General features: G+C 44.5%; 1 protein-coding gene across 6 annotated transcripts in view; it reads left to right on the forward strand.

Moving 5' to 3' along the window:
* The window catches only part of NDUFAF6 (NADH:ubiquinone oxidoreductase complex assembly factor 6), a 36,882-nt gene extending 20,560 nt beyond the window's left edge, over positions 1 to 16,322 (forward strand). For 4 of the 6 annotated variants that reach the window (XM_039523927.1, XM_039523925.1, XM_039523923.1 and 1 more), the window contains exons 6-9: positions 59 to 192; positions 1,991 to 2,092; positions 8,787 to 8,843; positions 15,206 to 16,322. In XM_039523927.1, the coding sequence (XP_039379861.1) occupies positions 59 to 192; positions 1,991 to 2,092; positions 8,787 to 8,843; positions 15,206 to 15,334 (422 nt within the window). In that variant the 3' untranslated portion in view covers positions 15,335 to 16,322. Of the gene's footprint in view, positions 1 to 58; positions 193 to 1,990; positions 2,093 to 5,115; positions 5,306 to 8,786; positions 8,844 to 15,205 lie in introns of those variants that run through there. The other 2 variants (XM_039523922.1, XM_039523924.1) reach the window with 2 other exon arrangements.
* Positions 16,323 to 25,682: the final 9,360 nt, after the last annotated feature.

Below are 25,682 nucleotides of genomic sequence, written 5' to 3' on the forward strand. Positions count from 1 at the left end.
ACTCAGGCTATTCTGTGGTTGGTTATGTGGTTTTTAACCTTTATTTCTGCAAATACAGGTGTGCGGGATATCCATGCAGACCATGCAGCCAGTCACATTGGGAAAGCACAAGGCATTGTCACCTGTTTAAGAGCAACTCCGTATCATAGTAAAAGACGAAAGGTCTTTCTTCCTATGGACATTTGTATGTTGGTAAGAAAGTATAGACTGGGAACAAACAATATAGTATCTGTAACTACATCACTCAGCTTTAGATATATAGTATTTTCTGTTAGACCAAAAAGTAAATGTTGAAGAGCCTAGTTGCTATTAGTAGAAGGTTCACTTCCTGTGGCTTGCAGTACCCCCAGCATGCTCTTTCAGTGATAGGGCTTGTCTTGGTCATGTTGCTTTGTGTCTTTTGGGAGGTATGATTAGAGTGATTTTTATTTATTTTAGTACTAGCTCACTGCAATTTTTTTTATTAAATTCAGTAGCATTTTAGGATTTTTCTTCATGTGCAGAAATACACATGGAGTGGGAATCAATTCCTTCCTCCCAGCGCTAAATTTTCTTAGTGTTCTTCCTTTTGTTTCAGAATGAGCTCCCTAGCCTTCTCTTTGCTGTGCTGTGGTCATACTCTTGATTTTTCTGTGAAACTCAGTAGTAACTATAAGTATTTGCTCAGTCATTGCTATAGCATGTGGGGTCTAGTTGTACAATTTGAGAGAAAACACCTAACTGGCACTGGAATTCAGCAGCCCTTACGCTAACACGTAATTGTCAGTGACACAAGGATTAAAACACAAGTTTCCCATTAATGTTCAAATGAGTCTGTGGCTAAATCTATAGGCATAGGCATTGAATATTTATAATTTTATGTTTGCATTTTCAAATTATGACATCATTCTTATTGCTCTTATATAAATCCATCTAATTGTGGCAGTGCTTAAGGCACATGCACTAGTCTTCTATGAATATCATTTAAATGTGAATTAATATCCTTGATTTGCAAGTTTTGGTTGTTTTGTGTAGAATAATGAAGAGCTCCAAATTTGATAACCTTTGGCTTTGCTTTCCTGCTAGGTCAGTATTATGTGAACGACACAGAAGCATAAAATGGCTGATAATGTCCATACCAAACAGTAACTCATGATGGAGGCTGATTAGGACCTTCCAACTTTCATACCTTTGTTTCAGTATAACTTAATATCATATACCCATGTACACATACACCCACCCACACAGAATTGTGCTTGTCCCTCCCATCACAGCCATGCATGTGACTATGAAACTTTTCAGTCATCAGTGGGTGTAGCAGATGGGTGCAAAGGTAATCTGCCTCTTAACCAGACTGAGAGTGCTGCAGAGGCAAGAGGTATCTTGGCAGCTAGTCAGAGTCACCAGATTGTTCTTGAATTCATATCCTTTGTGTGGCTTTGTCTTCACTATAAAATTTTACCATGTTCAATCAGCCTTGTGAATGAGTAAGTTAGTTGACATGATGCTGAATAAAACTTGTCTTTAGTCTGCATTAACCACAGTGTCATAGTCACCATTGTGTCACCTAATTCAATTCTCTATAAGTGTTCAAACATGGTACCATTTTGTAGTATAGACCAGCCCTATGACAATACCTTTCTTCATGGACTAAACAGCTGTTTTTCTGGTTAATCTGTAACTTTTCCCTTTACCCTGCTTAGCCTCAGTTGATTTTTTTTTTAACTTGACATGCAAGAAGCTGATTGCAGATTACTAGAATTTAAATTCTAGCTAAGTTATCCCTAGTTACTACAAAGTATTCAGCGAGTCAGTTTATGCAAAGACTGAGTTAGTTACTCTTTCCTGTCTTTTTCCTTCACTGAGCTTTGCTTCCTACTGACTACTTCAAAAAGATGCATAAACGTTTTTCAGATTTTTGATTGTAGTCTGTCTGCCAGGCAGGCTTCTGGCTTTCCTACTCTCTTGTTAAGCAGAAATGAGTGTTTTGTTTTTTGCTCTTCGCTCTCAGCATGGAGTTTCGCAAGAAGATTTCATAAGAGCCAATCAAGAGAGAAACGTGAGAGATGTAATTTACGACATTGCCAGCCAGGCGCACGTTCATCTAGAACATGTGAGCTTCCTCTTTTCTTGTTGATAGCATATAATCCATTTTAATGTTAAGAAGTGTTGTCAAAATGTGGTCTTAGATGGTGTCTTGTTGGGCACCTTATTTATTGTATCAAAGATTTTAAAAACACTTTTACCTTCATGTAGAAGATCAATCTCCCAGCCTATTCAGTCCTGGGCGCCTATGCTGAAAGCAGGGGCGGCTCCAGGCCCCAGCACGCGTGCCAAGCGGCTCCAGGCCCCAGCAGGCGTGCCAAGCGGTGGAGCATCCGCAGGCACGCCTGCGGGAGGTCCACCGGAGCCGCGGGACCAGCGACTGGCAGAGCACCCCCTGCGGTGTACCGCCGTGCTTGGGGCGGCAAAATGGCTAGAGCCACCCCTGGCTGAAAGTGATCTTAAAAGTGCTGTTTGCAATTACATCGAGGAGTACAGCCTTGTAGTGTTAAACTGATTGGTCCTTTGAGTTGGAGAATAAACCCACCAAAAAACTTATTCTAAAACAATAAATTAATTTTTGAATGGAGGTTCTCTTTATCATAACACACTTGCATGAATTTATCTATATAGAGTGATAGCTGTATGTGTGTATAACTGCTGACTGAAAGCTTTTGCACATACAGTAGAAGCTCAGAGTTATGAAGAGCTCAGGAATGGAGGTTGTTCATAACTCTGAACAAAACATTTTGGCTGTTCTTTCAAAAATTTATAACTGAATATTAACTTAATACAGCTTTGAAACTTTATTGTGCAAAAGAAAAATGCTACTTTTAACCATCTCAATTTAAATGAAACAAGCACAGAAAGAGTTTCCTTATCCTGTCAAATCTCTTTTTTAAAACATTTTGGTTTTTCAGTGGTTTATGTGTAACACAGTGCTGTACTGTATTTGCATTTTTATTTTTTTGGTCTCTGCTACTGTCTGATTGTGTACTTCCAGTTCCAAATGAGGTGTGTGGTTGACTGGTCAGTTTGTGACTCTGGTGTTCGTAACTCTGAGGTTCTATTGTATGTCATTATGAGATGTAGGATATGCAAGGGTGTGCCTGCACAGATCAGATTCCGTGATCACAGCCATTGACTGTGTGCGTGAGTTACGTTGTGTATTTTGGACACAGGTGCAATTTGTTTGCAATTTGGACACAGTAGGCATTTGATTTTGCCTTTAAGTGCCAAACTTTTTTTTTTTTTTCCTGGAAACTACCTATTATATGCATAGTGAGCTACACCAACAATGTTTCTCTGGTTTTGTTTTTGCTCCACAACCAGTCTGATTGGGATCACTGTTTCAAACTTCAGTATTTGTACAATGGCTTTATCAAAGGTTGTTATTCACATGGATCAATTAGTGGATCTGAACTTAAGATACCACACTGAGACCTACTCTTTACCTCTCTGTTGCTATAAATATTGAAAATAAAACACATGGGCTATGCTTATAAAAAGCACCTTGGTACATACTACATAAGCACTTGTACATTTCCCCATTTTTCCAGAAAATATAAATAGTACAAGAAATGCTTTTAATCAGATGTTACAACAATCTGTGTGTGTGTGTGTGTGTATATACATTTAATTAATTAATTGCATTAAAAGAACATTAAGGTGCCAAAGACAAGCTCTCAAAAGTTAAATGCCTGTGCAACCGTAGTTCAGCCCCCTTGTGCTTATGCATTGTGACAGTCTTTAATTACATAATTATACATGCGAACACCCTCCCAGCATCCCTGCCTCATTTAATGAATGGGTCTTCAAAATTTCTTTTTATCCTTCACAGTTGGCGTGTGCCACCAGGCCTTATTTAGTACCGTCCAAACACTGCACTAACTACAAAATTATTAACTCCCTCATGGGAATTTTTATGGTGCTCTCACTATAGTATCTGAATACATCACAAAATCTCTGTGAGATTATGATGATGATTATTATTTACAGCTGGGCAACAGCGGCACATAAAGATTAAGGTCAAAATTGTCAAGTGTCCACTAATTTTGGGTGTCCAATTTGAAACAACTAGGTCTTGTTTTTTCAGAGTGTTTGGTATTTCCTAACATTTCCTAAGTTTTGCGTGCTTGACTTTGCAACGTTAACATTCTTTTTAGGATTTTTGCATATAATTTCCTAACTTTAATAATAATAATAATAAAAAAAGCTGACCCCAAGAATTCTACCATAAGGAACCATGTTGACCCCCACTTTGTCATCAGGATGGTTCAGACCATTGGAACTAACTGTCATTGGTAGCAGTCGTAGGTTGTTATCCTTTATCTGGACCAGTCACTAGAGGGAGGATGAGATGCTTGTTTTTGCTGGTGGATTTTACAGGTATTTGCTGACAGCAGAGGAATGAAGAGATTTAGGATGCCCAGGTTCAATTCCAGGTTTTGCAAGGGAGTGTCTTAGTGTTTTATGAGGGATTTTGGGTGCAGGCTGCCCCGGGGCTGCAGTGGGAAGAGAGGGTTCCCTCAAGCCTGCCTGGACTGGGCCAGGCCAAGGGAGGGGCTCCTTGCTCCGGCGGGGCTGGGCTGGGCCGAGGGAGGGGCTCCTCTCCTTCTGCAGCAGGGGCACCTCTTCCCGCCGCAGCTCTGGGCCCCTGCAGCTCTGAGCCCCTGCACGGGGCTTAATAGGGAGCTTCACGGAAACTTGGGTAGAGTTAATTTACTGATCACTGGTCGGTCTTTCCATGACTAGACTAAGGCCTGGTCTACACTACCAAGTTAGGTCAATGTAATCTGCCTTGTGTTGACCTAGTTGTGCATCTATCTACACTGAAATTTGTCTCTGAAAAAGTACTGCGGTCGATGCAGTGCGAATGTAGATGCTGTGTTACCTATGTTAACCTTAACAGTCCTCCAGCAGCTGTTCTACAATGCCCAACACTGACTGCTCTGGTCACAGTTGAGAACTCCACTGCCTGGGTGTCAGAGACTGGCAGTTCCTCCCCTTAAAACCCTGCACATTTTTTAAATGCCTTTTCGTGATTGTCCATATTGGCGAGCACACCTACCAGCTTTCCATTACTGTGTGCAGCTGCCCAGCTGACCATGCAGACTACGTGTTCCAGACGCACTCCAGCCTGGACTGGACAGGAGCTGTTGGATCTCCTGGGCCTGCGGGGAGAAGAGGCTGTAGAAACATGGACATCTATGAGCAGATTGCAGAGGGGAAGCAGGAAAAGAGATATGATAGGAATCGACAGCAGGGCTGTCTGAAAGCAAAGGTACTGTGTCAGGTATATCATAAGACCAGGGAGGCCAATATTCAATCCTGTGCTTAACTGCCACTCTTACAAAGAGCTGCATGCCATACTTGGTGGGACATGCAACTGGGAGGTCCAGCTCTGCCATGAGCCAGGACATATTTGAGACTCCATCGCAGTCTGGTGGTAGTGAAAGTACCCAGTTAGTTGTTATAGTACACTATGCCACAACTCATAGGATCAGTGACAAATACAGTGTAATAATCATATATGTACAGCAAGCACCACAAAATTAATAGGTGCATTGACAATATTATATTAATAGATGTGTACCAAGCACCACACAATTCCTAACAGGTCTTCAGACTGCAGGGCCAGCTAGAGCAAAATCCACAGTAATGCGTTGTGGTGTATTGCCATTAAAGTCGTCTTTCAGGTTTTGCTCTGTGCCTTGAGAGTAAATAATGCCAGTTCCCCTCCAATCTACCAAAAGTACATTAAACTGTCGTTTTTCACCTGCTGAGCTGGTAGTTGAGTCTTTCCTTGTTGCTGTTTAGGTGGCCAGCATATGGCTTAATGAACAAGGGGTATGCTGGGTCCTGAAGGATCACTATCAACATTGCCAATGGTAATTTGCTGGTCAGGGAAGAAAGTCTGGGCTTGTAACTTTCTGAAAAGTCCTGTGTTCTTAAAGATTTGAGTGTCATGCACTTGCCTGACAGGACAACATTGATGTCAGTGAAGTGTCCCTAGTGATGCACCAGCGCTTGCATAATCACAAAAAATAGGCCTTTCTGTTGTACTCTGTGGCAAGGTGGTCTGGTGCCAAAATAGGAATATGCGTGCTGTCTATTGCTCCACTGCAGTTCAGGAACTCCATTGCTGCAAATCCACCCACTATGTCCTGCATATTGCTGAGAGTCTCAGTTCAGCATAGCAGGAGATGATTAATGGCCCTACACACTTTTATGACACCCACTCCCACAGTGGATTTTTCAACTCCAAAATGATTTCCCACTGACTAGTATCAATCCAGCATTGCAAGTTTCCATAACATGATAGCCACTTGCTTCTCCACTGTCAGCGCAGCTCTCATTCTGGTGTCCCTACACTGGAGGGCTGGGGCAAGCTCGGCACATTGATCCCTGAATGTGGCCTTGCGTGTCCGAAAGTTCAGTTCATCATCCCAAGCTGCATTAGGATGCAATCCCACCAGCCAGTGCACCTTTCTTGGGCCCAGAAGCAGTGTTTCACTGCTTGCAGCTGCTCTATGAACACCACCAACAATCTTGAATGGTTCTATGTCCTACAGCAATATGCCCACCAGGAAATTGGGCTGTTTCTCCTGGCTCCTCTTGTGGCTCTGCAGATATTGGAGGATCATGCATCCCGTGCATGCAATGCTTATGACAATACCACAGGCTCTGTAGTTCTGTCAGAGATGGCAGACAGTGACAAGCATGTGGGTTTGTGAGATTTTCATAATAGGCACAACAGTTATGGTATAGAGGTGGAGAAAGTAGCATAATGAACTGCACCCTGCAGTCTCAGTCACCCTGCATGACTTGTTTGTGCCCCACTGTGCATTGCACCGTCTTTTGGGAAGTTTTGGCACTGGATGGGGGCGAGTTGTACACTGGCATACTTACCCATAGTGCACTGCATTGTGCATTGACACAAACACTCCTTGTGAGTACACACACCGCCAAAACAAGGAGTAAGGTATGCACGTTCACAAATGATATAGTAACTGTGGCGGCTTTATGCCAATGTGACCTGTGTCAGCAGGTTTTGTAATGTAGACGTGCCCTAAGTGATGTGATATGCTCCTGCAATGACAGTTACTGCAGATACTGAGGGAGTGTTAAATTTATAACCAGTAGAGGGCAAAATAAGCTAGTGAAGAGAGTAATTTTCTTTAAAAGCTTTGCGACTAAAATACAATGAAAACAATCAAAATTGTATTGAATACAAGTGAAAGTCCTGTTGCAAAGGCAGTCCCTTTTAACAATCTTAAGTCCTGCTGACACCTTTTTTTTTTTCCTTTTAAAAATATAGTTCTATTCTGTAACTCTGGAAAGATGGCTTCTGTTGGTTCTTTGTATGCTTCTCAATTGCTCAACATCAAATGTGCTCAGTTTACCAAGCAAAAAGATGCTTTTCTAATTGTCAGCCTTGCAAGACATGGGGAAAGTCAAGCTGGATCCTTTTCTGGCTCATGCATCATGATCAGTAAATATAACCCGACAAAAGTGTATTGTAGATTTAGTTAAGGGTGAACGTAACCCTCTAAAACGGGTGTGTGTGTGTGGGGGGGGAATTGTCCTTTATTTCTCCTGTTTAACGTCAGAGGTTAAAATAAAAAATCCTGCTCTTTGGAATATTTAAGGGATATTCCTTTCAGTTGAGGGCTGTTAAAGATTCAACTTATTACTATTCCATTCTGTTTGTCCAGTTCTCCAGGAGGCTGTTTAGAAAAACAGGGAATTCAATCACTGATATTCTTGGTATTTTTAAAGTTAAAAAAGCAGAAAAAATGTTTTTGGGAAAAAATTGATCCTGTATTTATAAATAAAGAAATATTAAAGGAAATTTTTTCTTTGATTCAATGAACTGTACACCTTGATTTAAAAATAATGCAACTGCAGTTTATGCTCCAGTCCTGCAGTCAGATCTGTTGTCTCGGGCTCCGCATGGCTGCGGAGGTCTCATAGAAATCAGTGGGGCTTTGCCCAGACCCAGCGGTCTGAGCTAGTGGATTTGATTGCAGCATTGGAACCTAAGGCTATGTCTATACTACAGCTACAGTGCTACAGCTGTTTTGTGGTGGTGCCATAGTACAGATACTTGATACAGTGAGGGAAGTGTTTTTTTTCATTGCTGTAGTTACAGCTGGTAGTAAGGTTGATGGAAGAATTCTTCCAATGACCTAGTGGTGTCTACACCAAGGCGTAAGTTGGTTCTTTCTCTCTCAGGGGTGTAATTTTTTTTGTACCGGTGAGTGACCTAGCCAGGTCAACTTAAGTTTTTGGTGTAGACCTGCCCTAAGTTATGAATTCTTATGATGTGGAGACCAGAAGTCAGCCCCCCACCCCCGTCTCTCTCGTAAATTGCTAACAGAAATAAAAGTAGTAAAACCATATTTCTTACATTAAAACAAGCAGAACACGTGGGGAGCGGATATGTGGAATAAAAATATATCAGTTTACGTAGTAAATTTTCTGATTATACCTACAGTTTAAGCCTGCGAAAAGGCACAGGAATGGTAACGGGCATCTCACAATATTAGACACTTGGTTTTGTAATTACTTCTATATATGCTGAATGTTGGTGCTTGGTTTTTTATATAATGAAAGTTGTACTTTTCATTGCAGTATATTCAAATCTGAAAGATTCAAACTCATGATAAGTTTTGCCAGTTTGAGCCATAAAACTCAGTATTTGAAGTTCACTTTGACATGATAACTTCCCTACTCAATATTTTTTTTCTTTCTCTTTTCAGGCTAGGTCTTTCAGTAAAAATGTTCCTGTTAAAGCATTTCCTGCCTTTCTCTATACAGTAAGTGTGATAACAGTGCACTCTTTAAGTGGTGAAGTAATTTGTGACTAGTTTAAGTTCTTCGAGTGCTTGCTCATGTGTATTCCACATTAGGTGTGCATGCTTGCCACGTGCACTGGTGCTGGATGTTTTTCCCTCAGCAGTACCCGTAGGGGGAGCGCTGCTGCGACCCCTGGAGTGGCGCCTCTATAGTGTGCTATAAGGGGAGCCGCATGCTCCCCCCACCCTCAGTTCCTTCTTGCCGCCAGTAAAAGTGCATTGGAATTACTTGCTCCAGCTTTGCTGCAGCTCATCCCAGAACTCGTTTAGTTGTTAGTAGTACCTGTGTGTGTTAGTTCAATAAGGTTTCAGCTTAGTTAGTTAGTGTTCGAGTGGGGGCATGCCCCGGGCCCCAGGGTTTAAATCATGCGAGTCTTGCAGGCGTTCGATGCCTAGAAGTGACCCGCACGCCAACTGTCTATGCTGCTTGGGCGAATCTCTCATCAGTGACCGCTGTAAGATCTGCAGGTCCTTTAAACCCAGAACTAAAAAAGAGAGAGACATTAGACTTCAGGCCTTTCTCATGGAGTCGGCACTGGCCTCCAACCCTGGTGCGCCGAGTGGAATCGGCACCGGGCACTTCATCTTCGGTGCACAGCAATCTCCCGGCACCTTCCGGTGGCTGGCACCGCTCCCCGTCCAAGAAGCAGAGAAAAGCCCCGTCCTCTCAGAGGCGTCAAGAGAAAGCAAGAGGTGAGGCTAGACCTGTGTCGGGCAGCCTCAGTTCCCTCCCCGGGCTCTAGAGTTCCAACTCAGGTTGAGCGGAGCAGCCTGTTTGCGTCGACTCAGGCCTCTCTGGATGTCTGCATGCCTTCGATGCCGCAGGCCCTGCAGGCGGCCAAGGACATTATGATTCTGCAGGTGCTCGGGGCACCACCGGCACCCAGATCCCACACTAGGGGCACTCTGCCACTGAGCTCTTGACAGTCGATGCCGACCCAATGCAGATCCCGGTCAGGGGATCGCTCTCTGGCCCACTCGCCGCTCAATGTCCTGTCAGGACACAGCCTCCAGCCTCCACTTTCGTCGCCCAACAGGTTGTCTGGTCAGGTGCCGCCGGACCGGAGTTCCATGCACCGCTCCACGCCAAGTACAGAGTATTGGTGGGACCGGGGCAGACGCCATAGACGATCCCATTCTTGGCGGAGCTACTGAAGCCGCTCCCAACATGGGCGCCGTCGCCGGTCACACTCCATTTCTCTCACCTTGAGGCACTGTGCCCACGGCTCCCGGTGGGGATTGCCAGCTCCATGTTGTTACCGATCCAGGCGTCGAAGCGTCTTGAGGAGTAGCAGCTTGAGACGGCACTGTTCGTCGACGTCGGAGTCCAGGTCCTGTGGCAAATGTCACTCTTGGTACCACCACTCGTGCCGCTCCCACGGCACCGATAGGTCATTGGTAACTCCGACCTTGACCTACATGCAGCACCCTATGCTCCAGCCGGGCCAAACTGACCAGCTGGTGCCGCACCAGAGTCAATGGCAAGGGCCTCCATGGCAAGGCTAGTGGTGCCAGTGGACCCCCTGACGCCCCATGCACACCCAGCAAGGCCCTCCGTCAATAGCAGGGGCATCGCAGGCTCCTTCAGCTGCACTATCCAGACCCCCGAGAGATAGATCGGTCGGTCATGGATCCTCGGCACCGCATGAGGAGTCCAACCAAGAAGTGGATCCCGTGGCACCGGCTGACGTGCAGAGCCCCGTACTGGCCCCCTCCCCCGCACTGGATGACAAAATTGCAGCCCTACCCCCCTCCGCACCGCAGGAGGATTTCAGGGCTTAGCAGGAGCTGCTAAAGCAAGTTGCATCCAGTCTCTAACTCCAAGCTGAGGAGATGGAGGGAACTTCAGACTAGCTGTTTAACGAGCTCTCGTACTCGGTACCGGGCAGAGTGGCCCTCCTGCTGCACAAAGGGGTGGCTAACATCTCCAGTGCCCTCTGGCGAATGCCGGCCTCCCTCGCCCCAATATTGTAAAAGGCTCACGAAAGGACACAAATACCTTTATACCCACCTGGCCCCCAACCCCCTAGTGGTGGAGTCCGTAAATCATAGGGAAAGACAGGGTTAACCAGGACCCACACCCAAAAATAAAGACTCTAAAAGACTGGACTCATTTGGCAGGAAGCTTTATTTGTCGGCCAGCTTCCAGTTCCGGGTGGCCAACCACCAGGCCCTCCTCAGTCAATATGGAGTTTAACTTCTGAGGGTCACTGCTGAAATTCGAGCCCTCCCCTCTGGAGCACGAAAGGAAGGATTTTAAGGTGCTGGTGGAGGAGGATGCCGCTGCCACAAAGGCTGCTCTGCAGGTGGCGTAGGATGCAGCTGACAACGGCTACTCGGTCCATGACCTTGGCTGTGTCCATGCACAAGGTATCGTGGCTACTGCTGTCTGGGCTCTCCACGGAGGCGCTGTCTGTGATGCAGGATCTTCCCTTTGACGGCAAGGACCTGTTCACAGAACAGACAGACATGAGGCTCCATGGCATGAAGGACTCACATACTACCCTTCAAACCCTCGGGCTCCATGTCCCGCCCAAGGAAAAGCCTAAGACGCAAGCCTCCATCCCTGCGCCCCAGCCGAGATACAAGCCCGCCTACAAGAGGTCCAAGACCCAAAAGAGGCGACCTCAGAGGCAGTCTCGCTCTGCCCCGTAGCCTGGGCCCTCCAGGGGCAAGCAGCAGGGCAAGAGGCAGTTTTGACTGGTTGCAGGAGGGTACCCCGGTGACCCCCGAGAGGACCCTCCTACCAATAAAATTTGCCTTCAGCAATCGCTTGTGTGCGTTCTTTACAGAATGGTCCCGAATAACATCGGACCAATGGGTCCTCAACACCATTTCCCAGGGTTACACACTACAATTTCTCACCGCCACCCTCCCACCCCCCTCCCTCGGACGGTGGGGGGACCCGCCGCATCTACCCCTGCTACAGCAGGAAATGGGTTGGCTCCTCAACTTGGGAGCTGTGGAGAAGGTTCCGGGGGAGTTCCCGGGGAAAGGGTTTTACTCCCGTTACTTCCTGTTTCCCCCAAGGCAAAAAGGGGGCTCAGGCCCATCCTGGATCTGCGAGACCTCAATCAGTTCATGGCAAAATGCAGGTTCCACATGGTCTCTCTGGCATGTCATACCTGCTCTGGACCCTGGCGATTGGTATGCAGCCCTGGATCTTTAGGACCAGGGGCGGCTCTAGCCATTTCGCCACCCCAAGCACGGCGGCATGCCGCAGGGGGTGCTCTGCCGGTCGCCGGTCCTGCGGCTCTGGTGCCGCGGGACCAGCGGACCCTCTGCAGGCATGCCGCCGAAGGCTGCCTGCCTGCCGCCCTCCCGGCGACCAGCAGAGCGCCCCTCGCAGCATGCCGCCCCAAGCATGCGCTTGGCGTGCTGGGGCCTGGAGCCGCCCCTGTTCAGGACGCATACTTCCATATCCATATGTTCGAGGGGCACAGATGCTTCCTCCATTTCCTAGTGGGACAGGACCACTACCAATTTACGGTCCTCCCGTTTGGCCTGTCCACCGCACCCAGGGTATTCACAAAGTGTATGGCAGTAGTGGCAGCCTACCTCAGATGCCATGAGGTACAGATATTCCCCTACCTCGACAACTGGCTGCTCAAGGGCAGCTCGCAGTCCCAGGTACAGAACTACGTGGATCTGCTCTTGGCTACGTGTGCCAACCTAGGCCTCCTAGTAAATGAGGCCAAGTTGACATTGGTGCCGGTGTAGTGCATAGAATTCATAGGCGCTTTCCTGGATGCCTCCAAGGCCACAGCCTTCCTTCCCCTTGAAAGGTTCCAGACCCTGAAGGGGCTTATAGCCTTGGTCATGGAGTTCCCCGTCACCACAGCCAGGACATGCCTGCGGCTCCTGGGCCACATGGTGGCATGCACGTACGTGGTCTGCCACGCCAGGCTTTGGATGAGGCCCCTCCAACTCTGGTTGGCCTCCGAGTTCTCCCAGGTCCAGGACAAACTGGACAAGATCCTCTTGGTACCGGCACGGGTGATCCCCACGCTATAATGGTGATCCTGCTCGGCCAATATGCTCCAGGGAATTCCCTTCCGGGACCCAACGCCATCACTAGACCTAGTGTCCGATGCGTCAGACCTGGGCTGGGGGGCCCACATAGGGAACTCAAAGACCCAAGGGATGTGGTTAGCCGCAGAGCTGTCCCTTCACATAAACGTCAGGGAACTCAGGGCGATATGCTTAGCCTGTGTGGCGTTCAGCTCCCAGCTGCGTGGCAAGGTGTTCAGAGTACTCACGGACAACACCGCCACAATGTTCTACATCACCAGGCAAGGCGGGACGAGGTCCCCGGCCCTCTGCCGGGAAGTCCTCAGCCTCTGGAAGGTCTGTATAGCTCACGACATCTCCCTGAAGGCTTTCCATCTGCCAGATGTCAACAACACACAGGCCGATCGCTTGAGCAGGGTTTTCTCCGCTCAACATGAGTGCTCGCTCCACTTGGAGGTCACTCACCAGCTCTTCTGAGCATGGAGCACTGCCCAAGTAGACCTGTTCTCGACCTGACAGAACCGCCATTGCCACAGGTTCTGTTCCAGAGGTGGGTGGTGGGGAGGAACGCGATCTCAGATTCCTTCCTCCTGTCATGGTCGAGTCAACTCCTTTACGTGTTTCCCCTCATTGGCAAGGTCCTGGAGAAAGTGAAAATGGACAAGGCTCACGTCCTCCTAATCGCCCCAGCTTGGTCCCAGCAATATTGGTACAGGACCGTCCCGGGCTTGCTCGTGGCCCCTCCACGTCCATTGCTGCTCCACCCGGATCTACTCTCCCAGGACCAAGGCCGCCTCCTCCCCCCAATCTGGCCACCCTCCATTTCATAGCGTGGCTGATCAGTGGCTAGATGAGGAGGAGAGAAGGTGTTCGGAAGGGGTCAGGCGTGTCCTCCTCGAAAGTAGAAAGCCATCCATGCGCCGAGCCTACTTGGCGAAGTGGGCCAGGTTCTCCAGGTGGGCGGGGTACTTCCCCGATGTCTGCCTCGCTCCAACTTATCCTTGAGTACCTTCTTCACCTTAGAACTCAAGGCCTGGCCTCTTCCTCCGTCAGGGTGCACCTGGCGGCTATTTTGGCTCCACCCACACCCGGCATTCCTCCCCAAGGTGATCTCCGCTTTTCACATGGGGCCAGGACATCTTCCTGCCTATCTTCTGCCCCAAACCTCATGCCTCTAATGAGGAACGTCATCTCCATATGCTTGATGTGCGCAGAGCACTGGCTTTTTATCTGGATTGGACTAAGCCGTTCCGCAGCTCTTTGCAACTCTTCGGTGCTTCAGTCGAGCGCATCAGAGGTCAACCGATCTTCACCCAGAGGTTTTCCCAGTGGATTACATCATGCATCCGCACATGCTACGACCTGGCAGGGGTTCCCGCACCACCTATCGTAAGGGCTTGCTTGACAAGGCTCAGCCCTCGGTGGCGGCCTTTGTGGCCCATGTCCCTATCCAGGACATCTGTAGAGCTGCTACCTGGTCCTCAGTATACACGTTCACGTCGCACTATGCGATTGTCTCCCACACCAGGGATGACGCTGTTTTCGATAGAGCTGTGCTTCAGCCAGGGAATCTGTGAACTCCTACCCACCTCCATCAGACATAGCTTGCAGTCACCTACTGTGGAATACACATGAGCAAGCACTCGAAGAAGAAAGGACAGTTACCTGTTCCGTAACTGGCATTCTTCGACATGTGTTGCTCCACATCCTCGACATGTCTATTCCACATCCTGCCCTCCTTCCCCTCTGTCGGAGTTGGTCTGGCAAGAAGGAACTGAGGGTGGGGGGAGCGCGTAGCTCCCCTTATAGTGCGCTATAGAGGCACCATTCCAGGGGTCACAGCAGAGCTCCCCCTACGGGTACTGCTGAGGGAAAAACTTCTGGCACTGGTGCACATGGCGAGCACACACACCTACTGTGGAATAGACATGAGCAACACATCTTGAAGAATGCCAGTTACAGAACAGGTAACTGTTCTTTTATGAATGGTAATGCACCAAGTTAATTGTTAATTAGTAATTTTTTTTTTATTTCAGTGGGAGTCCTGGGTGCTTAATACATCTGAAAATTATGCCACCTAATTAGGTGCCTAAATATAGATTCAGGTGTCTAACTGGCCAGTAGTTTTATTTTCTATTTTTTAAGGGCACAATTTCTCAAAAGGTTTTGTATTCAGATCTATGGCCATGTATTCATAGACTGTCAAGAATGGTTTAGATGTTTATAAAAATAATATTTCATATACTGCTGTTTGTACGTGTTGGCTATTTGTGTACGTTATACATACTAAACCTTTTTTATTTCTTTTCTAGGTTGCTTTAGAGGACTATTTATATAAAATACAGAAAGTAGATTTCAACATATTCCATCCAAGCTTACATAAGAAGAGTACGTTACTACCATTGTATTTATATATTAGATCCTGGAAAAAAAAATATTAAAAATAGACTTAACATGTCAGACTGAGTACTGCTTTTTTTAAACTGATAATTTTATAGAAAATTTTGTTAAATAAGCAATTTTGTTATGCTGTGAACTATTCTTAATTTGAAGTAACATATGAGCATGACCTGTAAACTAATAGCTTACTGATCATAAGAAAAGCTTGTTCTTGTCAGTAAATTAGGCAGATGTGATTTGGCAGACACATAGATATGAACTGTCTAAGGTTACTCTTGTAGTAATTTTTTTGTAATCACACTTGAAGCCAAATTTTACTTCGGATAATCCTCCATTAATATTATTACGCTATCTGCTAAATGCTTTCCTGACATAAAAGAAGACACGATTCCTGCGCAAAAGAGCTTACAGTCTATACTCTCGCATTCAGCTAAGCAACGTTATTTAGTATTTTACAAATTACACATTACACAAAGCAACATTTCTTGTGTATGCCATTAGTTTGACGGCACCACCACTGAAATCCTTCTCGATGCCTTCATCTTGTCCCCAAGTCCTTGCTCTTCAGTCCCCACATGGGCAGAAACCTGCTTCAGAGATATACTGGATGTTCACACTTCCAACTCTCGATGGAGTTCCTCCATATTTCAATGGGAATTGTTAGGTGCTCAGAATCTCTAAAGATAACCTAAATGCTCAATATTTCTGATACTTGTTTTCTTTCATAAAATTGTACTTCCTAATGTCCATTTGTTTGTTGTACAAATCCTGTAGTTTCCTTTGCTGTCATCCTTTTCCTGTTGCATAGATATTTTGCATTTAGAGGTTTTTCTTTCTTTCTTTTTTTTTTTTAAATCAGGTTTAATCTCCCCAGATGCTTGGTTGCATAACAAGATCCTATGTTTTTTATTGCACAGTGCTGCATAATGAATTTCTGAGAGCATGAGCCTTAGCTTTTTCTGTCACAGTATCTGTTACTCTGGAGGAAACTTTGGGAATCCAATATTAAACATTTAAAACTATTCCATTGAATGAAAGACAAAAGCTGTGCTTCTTACCTTGATTATATTTTCAATGCTACAGGTATTTATCAATCTTGCAGTGCACTATTTCTGAATGAGAAATTTCAATTTGAAGCTGTTTCTTTCAGGACTTTCTCTTGACTCTGTATTCTGTGTTGTTACAAATGCAGTAAGCAAAGTCGGCATGAAAGTAAAAAGGCATCTTGGGCATTATGCTGTCATGTATGAATACACTGGATTCTTCCGCCCAGGACTAGAAGTCAGGAAATCTGAAAGGTTCAGTATTGCGATCACCATCTCTTCAGTCAACTAGCTCATCATTGCTGTTTTTGAATCTGCCAAAAGGGTCTGCTTAAAAAAATAGTTACTGTTGCCACCACAGTGCTCCCTAATGTGCTACTAACAGGCCAGCAACACATTTTTCTCTGATTTGTTCTGTTTTTTTATAGAAAGCATTACAACTGGCTCATCCTGCAATTGGTCCACAACCGTCTTCCTAGCAGGCTGAGTCAGGGCAATAGAAGCAGCCCTATCTGTCTTTCATTACAAGGAGTCTCTTTGGAAAGTTGAAATGCAGCAGGAAACTGATACAGTAACTTAGTGCCGAGTGCGAGAAGACAGGAAAACCCCTGCAGTATAGCCAACATATAAGTTGTTAAAACTCTGAACTCGTGGCTTGGAAGCAGAGCAATGCCTTGCTTCAGTGCTGGATCTGAGGAGAGTTGACTGCCATAGGTACAGAAGAATCAATTGAAGGGCTAATCTGTGCTAATGTTAGTAACCATGTGATATAGTGAATGACTAGCATACTGGCAGAGAAAGCTTGTCAGTGAATTAGTAAAAAGGGTATGGAATAAATAAATCAGTTACTGCTCTGTACGGTCACATGAGAGTTTATGGTGACCTTAGAGAATAAAGCAACATGCTGAATCACAAATGGCAGTAGGCTTTTTTTAAGCATACAATTTATTTTCTCTCCTGTATACCCTTTAGACCATTTTCCCCTTTCATATGCATGCATAACTCTGGTTTTAGGAATGATGTGTGTGCATGAAATTGAGAATATGCCCCTAAAATAATTTAAGTACCTCTCAACCTCAGTACAGATCTTAATTTGCCAGTGCCCCACCATATAATCCTATTGTTTATTGCTTGTAATGATGGCCATCAGAATTGGTGACTGAAAATAAATCTTTTTCCTTATATAATTTAAATTAATCCCACATTTGTGGGATTAGAGTCTTTCTATTTTTAGTTATATTCTGGATCTCTCACTTAAATATTTCCTCATGTTTGTGCACTCCATGAGAGCGATGAACAACCAGCTGATTTGGTGTTGGTACTTCAGTAGACTAATTGGGGGACATTTTCAAAGGCACACATAGTGATAACTGCCATTAGTGCCTTTGAAAAACTCTTCCGTTGCCTGTTAACTAGTTAGCATAAAATGACTGATCTAGTTGCTCAAATTCTGTTTTGATTGTGGACGTGAATGGTACAAAAGATTGCATGTCTGTTTCAATGGCTGCAAAAATTAATCTGGTCATATAATTTGTTCTTAGAGGGTCCAGTCATAGGACTGGAAGGGACCTCAGCAGATCATCTAGTCCAGTCCCCTGCACTCAAGGCAGGATAATGTAATAATTAGACCATTCCTGACAGATGTGTCTCTAATCTGTTCTTAAAAAACTCTAATGATGGAGTTTCCACAACCTCCCTAGGCCATTTGTTCCAGTGTTTAACCACCCTGACAGGAAGTTTTTCCTAATGTCCAACCTAGACCACCTTGGCTGCAATTTAAGCCCATTGCTTCTTGTCTTATCCTCAGAGGTTAAGGAGAACGTTTTTTCACCCTCTTCCTTGTAACAATCTTTTTATGTACTTGAAAACTGTTACACCTCTCCTCAATTTTCTCTTCTCTAGACTAAACAAACCTATTTTTGTTCAATCTTTCCTCATAGGTCATGTTTTCTAGGCCTTTAATAATTTTTGTTGCTCTCCTCTGACCTTTCTCCAATTTGTCCACATCTTTCCTGAAATGTGGCACCCAAAACTGGACAAAATACTTCAGTTGAGGCCGTATCTGCATGGATTAGAGTGGAAAAATTACTTCTCATGTCATGCTTACAACACTCCTGCTAATACATCCCAGAATGATGTTTCTTTTTCTTTCTTTCTTTTTTTTGGCACAACAGTGTTACACTGACTCATATTTAGCTTGTGATCCCTTTCTGCAGTACTCCTTCCTAGGCAGTTATTTCACATTTTGTATGTGTGTAACTGATTGTTCCTTCCTAAGTGGAGTATTTTGCATTTGTCCTTATTAAATATCATCCAATTTACTTCAGACCATTTCTCCAGTTTGTCCAGATCATTTTGAATTTTAATCCTATCTTTCAAAGCACTTGCAACCCATCCCACGTTGGTATCATCCACTAAGCTCCAGGTTGGGACCCAAGCTTCAACAGTTCCTAACCTGGGGTTACAAATGAGTATAGACACTCAAGCCCTAGGTTAATGAACCATGGTCTTCTAACTTGAGTTCTGCAACTTGAGGGTTTATATTGCAGTGTAAACAAACCTTGGGTACCCAGCAGTTGAATTCAACACAGAGTAGTGCGGAGACTGACCCTATCACTTCCATCCAAGGATCTTAACCATTGCTAATAAATTCTCACAACAGTTGTAGGCGATAGTTATTTATATTCATTGTATAGATGCGACAACCAAACCATGGAGAGCTGAGTGATTTGCCTAAGGTTACATCAAAAGTCTGTAGTGTAACAAAGACAAGAGGTTCTGACCTATATTCCTATATTTTAACCACAATACTATCCTTTACCTTCTAATACTGTCTCAAGAAAACAATGTGAAAGGGTTATGGTCTACCTCAAAATGCTAAAAGCACTTTCAGTGGCCTTTAGAGTCAATTACTTCAGCAAGGACTGCCTTCTGGAGGGAATTATGAGATCCATTCTGCTCATACTCTTATTGTAGAAGGGGGGAGCAATTTTGTCCACTAGTTTTGCAAAACAACTGCAGTTTACAATAGTAATACCACTGTGCTGGGGACTGTTTAGAGCTAGATTGTGCCTTTTGCAGTAAGCCTTGCACAGAAGGTGGAATGCGGCTGTGCTAACCCAGGAACCCTGGGAGCCATTGTAACTCAGTCACAGCTCCCCACATACCTCCCCTCTTGCTTCAGCTAGGGAGTAATTTCCAGCAGATCTTCAAAGGGTACAATTTACCACCGCCTCATATTCCTAGCTGGCTCTGCTTTGCTGGCTGAGAGCATGGGTGTGGCAGAGCCAAGGACAGAAGAAAGTGCAAGAAGCCCTGCAGGAGGTAACTTTGGCATAATCTGCCAATAGGGAAAATTTCTTCCTAATGTTCACTGCTGTGAGGTTGACTGGTGTTGGATTCCTTCAAAACCATTTTAAACCTGAACTATAGTAACTCTGGATGTTATATCCATATAAGTGTTCAATCTGTTTTTACAGTGTCCCTACCATGAAGAGCTCCATTTTTCACTATTGCATATTTTCCAAGGATTTACCTCCCTTTTCTCACCTGATATGTTTCCATCTTTATTTCAGGGGCTGTGAGCCTTTGCTGTAAACTACTGATTTATTTTTAGAAGATAAGTTCTGTGGCCCTTAAGTATCCTCAGATCCCATTGAAATTAATATTGTAGGACCCTAAGCAATTATGACTAATATCCACAGTTACATTAAACAGAATAATAAGAAAGGATATTAACCTTCATGCTTTAGGGTATAAGATGGGTGGCCCTACTTGCCTGGGGCTAGGAAGAAATTTCCCTTAAGGACAGATTATTAATGCCTGTGCTTGATCTCTTACATCCTCCTCTAAAACATTGTACTTACTACTATTAGGGACAGGATGCTAAACTCAATGGACAGTTGGTCTGCTCTTCTATTTCAGTTGTTATATTCCATATTCTCTGGGCCATTCCGTATTGCATAAAATCTGAAATGCGAGAGAGAGCTGAATTTCTGCTCCAGGGGTCAGAGATTGAAAGCCTGTAAGTGGGAGTCTTGAACCCCTTTCTGCCCACTCTACCGGGTGACTTCTGCCATAAGTCTGTGTAGCAGTGAAAGGTCGAGCATTGTGAGCAGGCCAGAGGAAGTGGCGGGAGCATAGCTAGCAGATTCATGCAACTAGGGATTCACTAGCTTCCAAATTCCACATATGAAGAGTAGTGGGATATATCTCTTGTTCTATATGCCTGCTGTAGAGTTCAGGAAGCATCTACGACCCACTTACTGCAGGCTGCAGCTAAGGATTACTCAGTCCTGTATGCATTACTTTGAGTACATGGCCCATTTACGCCTGCTATGAACTGTGGGCCAGATCAAAAGAGATGGGACTGTATTAAAAAAAAAAAAAGTCTACAAATTATCTAATTCTCAACAACCCATGGCTGGAATTTGCCTAGAAATAGAAATCCTTTCCTTGACACGGTGCACAATCCACAGCTCATTTTAAACTGTCTGTAGGCAGAATGTGACAAGTGAGGACACTTTTCTTTAATTTAGCGCTAATTGATTTGTCCTTTTTTAAAATTAGTTCAGTCATAGCTCGTCAGCCTGAACCCAAATATAATTTTTCCTTAAGTACCCAATGAATCAGTCTGCCCCCTTAATCTTCAGATTCACTGGCAACCTTATAATGAGTCTCAGGATCTCTTTTACTAAACATGCCAACCCACAATGTTTTCCTAGACTCAGAAACAGACAGGAATAAACACTGGACTTTCTTTAGTAAGCAAATCTATTATACAGACATCCCAATGCTGTTTTCAACTTGATATACATCCATGATGTCTATAAATGACAGTGTTCAATATTGAGGATTTTTTTTATGTCAGTTAAGGATATGTCTATATTGCGGCTAGGAGGTGTGATTCCCAGCACAAGTAGACGGAGTTATGCTAGCTTAGCTCTAGCTTGGGTGCTAAAAATAGCTCTGTGGACATTGCGGCACTGGTGGCAGCTTAGGACACACACAAGTCCAAGCCCACCTGATCCCCTGGGTCTGAGCTCAAGTGTCCGGCTGAGCTACTGCCAGAGCCACAATATCCCACTGCTAATTTTAACCCACTAGCCCAAGCTGAGCTATCTGCACTGGGAATCGCACCTCCTAGCTGCACAGTAGACATACCCTAAAAGGCCCAGATTGATACCAATATCTATGATATTTATAAGGTGTCTTTTACAGTGGTATCTAAACACAAATACTAATAAAAAACTGGATTTGTACATGTAAACAGGCACTTAGGTACTTATGATTTTTTCTGCAAATGCAAGCTATAGCTATGTAGATATAGGATAAGACTAGCTATATGCACCAGAGATGAGCAGAAGGGAGGGGAAATATGTGAGTGCAAGAGACTCATTAGGCCAGATTTTCAGAGGCAGGGTGCCTGAGGTGTGGCTACAGAAACTGCATACAGACCTGTTGTGCCTGCAAATCTTGCATTTGCAAGTGAAAATCAGATAAGTGCCTAAATGCCAATTTGCATGTACAAATCCAGTTTTTAAGAACAGGTATTGGTACTTAGATACTAAAGTAAAAGACACCTTATAAATACCATGATAGATTAGATTAGATTTACTGATTGTCATGGATGTACACAGAAATGCTGCAGGCACAATAGAAATACTTGCTGATTTGAAATTTTGATCCAAAGCATTTTGCAAGATTTAGGTTTGCTGTGTTTTAAACATTCACTGAAAAATAAAAGGGAGCCACAGTACACGTGCAGTAGACTTCATAGCTGGTGACTGTAGTTTAAATCTTGGTTTGTTTATAAAAGTAAAATCAGTTAGGTGGCTTAATCTATTATGTCTCTATGAAATATTGTCCACCAGCCAATTTACCATGATTGACAGAAGAGCTGATGATTATAATGGTTAATATAGATAGGCTGTTCAGGTCAGGTTTGAGCTGCATTAGGAAAGCTGGTAGAGAACCTACCTGCGCTATGCCTGGTTACAAACTCCCAGTGTTATTAGTCTCCTACTTGCATAGAATTTAAAAAAGGTCCAAGAAAATCCTCATTTAGTCAGTTAAAAACAAGGTAGAGTAAGTCTGAATCCCTTTGAGTTGCAAAATAGCTCTATGAATGTAGTACTGTTATGCTTGCAATACAGACTGAAATGGTACAGAAACAGGTGTGAAATTCCCCCATTTACATGAAACTGAATTTAAAAGCCTATTTAAAATAATATTTCTAACATTTTAAAGATAAATGATCTAAAATCAGAGCAACTGGCTTCAATCCTTGACACTAGATTGCATCTTTAACCATTACATTACACAGTAATATTTAATATCTGCATGGTTTTTTAAAAAAAAAAAACTTATTTGCTCCTGACCACACAGACTAGTTCAAATTGTGCTGTGGCTTATTGGTTTAAGTTCTGTGGCAGATAGTGCTCCTAACATCAGAATTCACTGGACTACTGCTCAAGTGTAAATTTTCTTTCCAAAGAAAGTTTGCTCCTCAACCAGAAATGAAGAGAAGGGGAGTAGGATTTGAGATTGTAAAGCAGATTAGTATCCCTCCTGCCTCAGTTTAAATATGGCACTTAGGAACCAGATGGGAACATTTCACAAGTGTGCTTTGTACCCTCTTGTTTGGGAAATCCATTTCATATCCTTGCAGTGCTGGCAACCACGGCAGGAAAAATCTTCTCAACTACCTATTCCTATTGAAAAAGGTGCTTTCAGTAAGGGTATATCTGTACGAGAGCTGGTGTAAATTCCAGCACAAAGAGATATACGTGAGCTAGCACGCTAAAAACAGAAGTGTGATCACAGTGGCACGTGCATTGGGAAGGGCTAGCCACCTCCAGGACAATCCCATCGGAACGTACATCTCCTTGAGTTGGAATTTGCACCTTCCAGTTCCAGTGTAGACATTTCTTGAAGGACTGAAGACCTGCAGTGGTCTTTTCTTGCCATCCAATAATCAACAGTAATCAGATGCTGTTTCGGCAAAGGAAAAGATACAAACACAGCATAACATCCACAATAAACATGCTTTGTTTGTTTCTTCCTACAGGTAGGAGCAATAAAATGTGCAGAGAATGCACCCCAAAGATAGCAGTCAATACATTCCTTTATATCTAGTTAGATTATACACACTACAGGTAGAATTTTTGTTCATTGCAGAGCAGAATTTTTCCTATCAAGTCTATAACTCTGAACAAGATAACCTATGAGTGGAATTCCTAACTTCAGTTTATGATTTATACAAAGATAAATGGGGTTGATTTCTTCTAGGTAGGGCCCCACCAAATTCACGGTCCATTTTGGTCAATTTCACAGTCAGGATTTTAAAAATTGTAAAATTGGGTATTTCAGCTTTTTAAATGTGAAATATCACAATGTCGTAATTATAGGGATCCTGACCCAAAAAATTATGGGGTGGTCACAAGGTTATTATAGGAATGGTTGCAGTACTGCTACCCTTACGTCTGTGCTGCTGCTGGCGGCATCTCTGCCTTCAGAGCTGGGCAGCCAGCGAGTGGCAGCTGCTGGCCAGGAGCTCAGCTCTGAAGGCAGAGCTGCTACTAGCAGCAGCACAAGAGGAAGGATGGCATGGTATGATATTACGATCCTTACTTCTGCGTTGCTGCCTGCAGAGCTGGACTCTCAGTCAGCAGCCACCACTCTCTGGCTGCCCAGCTCTGAAGGCAGCAGCACAGAAGTAAGCGTGGCATGGTATGGTATTTCCACCCTTACTTCTGTACTGCTGCTGGCGGGGCACTGCCTTCAGAGCTGGGCACCTGGCTAACAGCCATCACTCTCCAACCGTCTCTGAAGGCAGCACAGAAGTAAGGATGGCAATATTGTGACCTCCGTAAAATAACCTTGTGACCCCCCTGCAACTCCCTTTTGGGTCAGGACCCCTGGTTTCCCCTGTAAAATCTGTATAGTATAGGGTAAAAACACACAGGATGTACTTGATTTTAACTACTTTGTTTTTTAATGTAAAGTAACAGTAACAGTCTTTTAAGATATAAGTAAATTTTCTGTAGACTGCCTTTTACTCATATCAGTATCGCATGTAAACACCATAACTGATCTATTCTATGTATGTTAAATTGCAGTTCTACTCTGAAGTGACTATAAAAATCGCATTGTGGGGCTCCATGCTTGTCTCAATGATTTCCATAGCAAATATGCAGATGACACTAAACTGGGAGGAGTGGTAGATATGCTGGAGGGTAGGGATAGGATACAGAGGGACCTAGACAAATTAGAGGATTGGGTCAAAAGAAATCTGATGAGGTTCAACAAAGACAAGTGCAGAGTCCTGCACTTAGGACGGAAGAATCCCATGCACTGCTCCAGACTAGGGACCAAGTGGCTGGGCAGCAGTTCTGCAGAAAAGGACATAGGGGTTACAGTGGATGAGAAGCTGGATATGAGTCAACAGTGTGCCTTTGTTGCCAAGAAGGCTAACAGCATTTTGGGCTGTATAAGTAGGAACATTGCCAGCAGATCGAGGGACGTGATCATTCCCCTCTGTTCGGCATTGGTGAGCCCTCATCTGGAGTACCATATCCAGTTTTGGGCCCAACACTACAAGAAGGAAGTGGAAAAATTGGAGGGAGTCCAGCGGAGGGCAACAAAAATTATTAGGGGGCTGGAGCACATGACTTATGAGGAGAGGCTGAGGGAACTGGGATTGTTTAGTCTGCAGAAGAGAAGAATGAGGGGGGATTTGATAGCTGCTTTCAACTACCTGAAAGGGGGTTCCAAAGAGGATGGATCTAGACTGTTCTCAGTGTTATCAGATGACAGAACAAGGAGTAATAGTCTCAAGTTGCAGTGGGGCAGGTTATGTTGGATATTAGGAATAAGTTTTTCACCAAGGGGGTGGCGAAGCACTGGAATGGGTTACCAAGGGAGGAGGTGGAATCTCCTTCCTTAGAGGTTTTTAAGGTCAGGCTTGACAAAGCCCTGGCTGGGATGATTTAGTTGCAGACTGGTCCTGCTTTGGGCAGGGGGTTGGACTAGATGAGCTCCTGAGGTCCCTTCCAACCCTGATATTCGATGATTCTGTGATTCTATGGTCAGTTTACCTGTAAAAACATTCTTTTCTAACTAGTCCTGGGCTCAGAGGGTGAAATTCTGGCTCCATTGAAGTCAACAGCAAAACTCCCACTGATTGCACTGGGGCCAGGATTTCAACCCAAGTCAAGCTGTGTTCAGTTCTTTTCATACACCGTCAATAATAGAGCTCTTCTGATCAAATTGGGCCCTCAGTTACATCTGTGCATTGCCTTCAATGGGTTGGCATAGGTGTAATTGATCAGAACCTGGCAAACAA

Source organism: Mauremys reevesii, linkage group 2 (assembly GCF_016161935.1).
Source record: "Mauremys reevesii isolate NIE-2019 linkage group 2, ASM1616193v1, whole genome shotgun sequence".
Taxonomy (NCBI): Eukaryota; Metazoa; Chordata; order Testudines; family Geoemydidae; genus Mauremys; species Mauremys reevesii.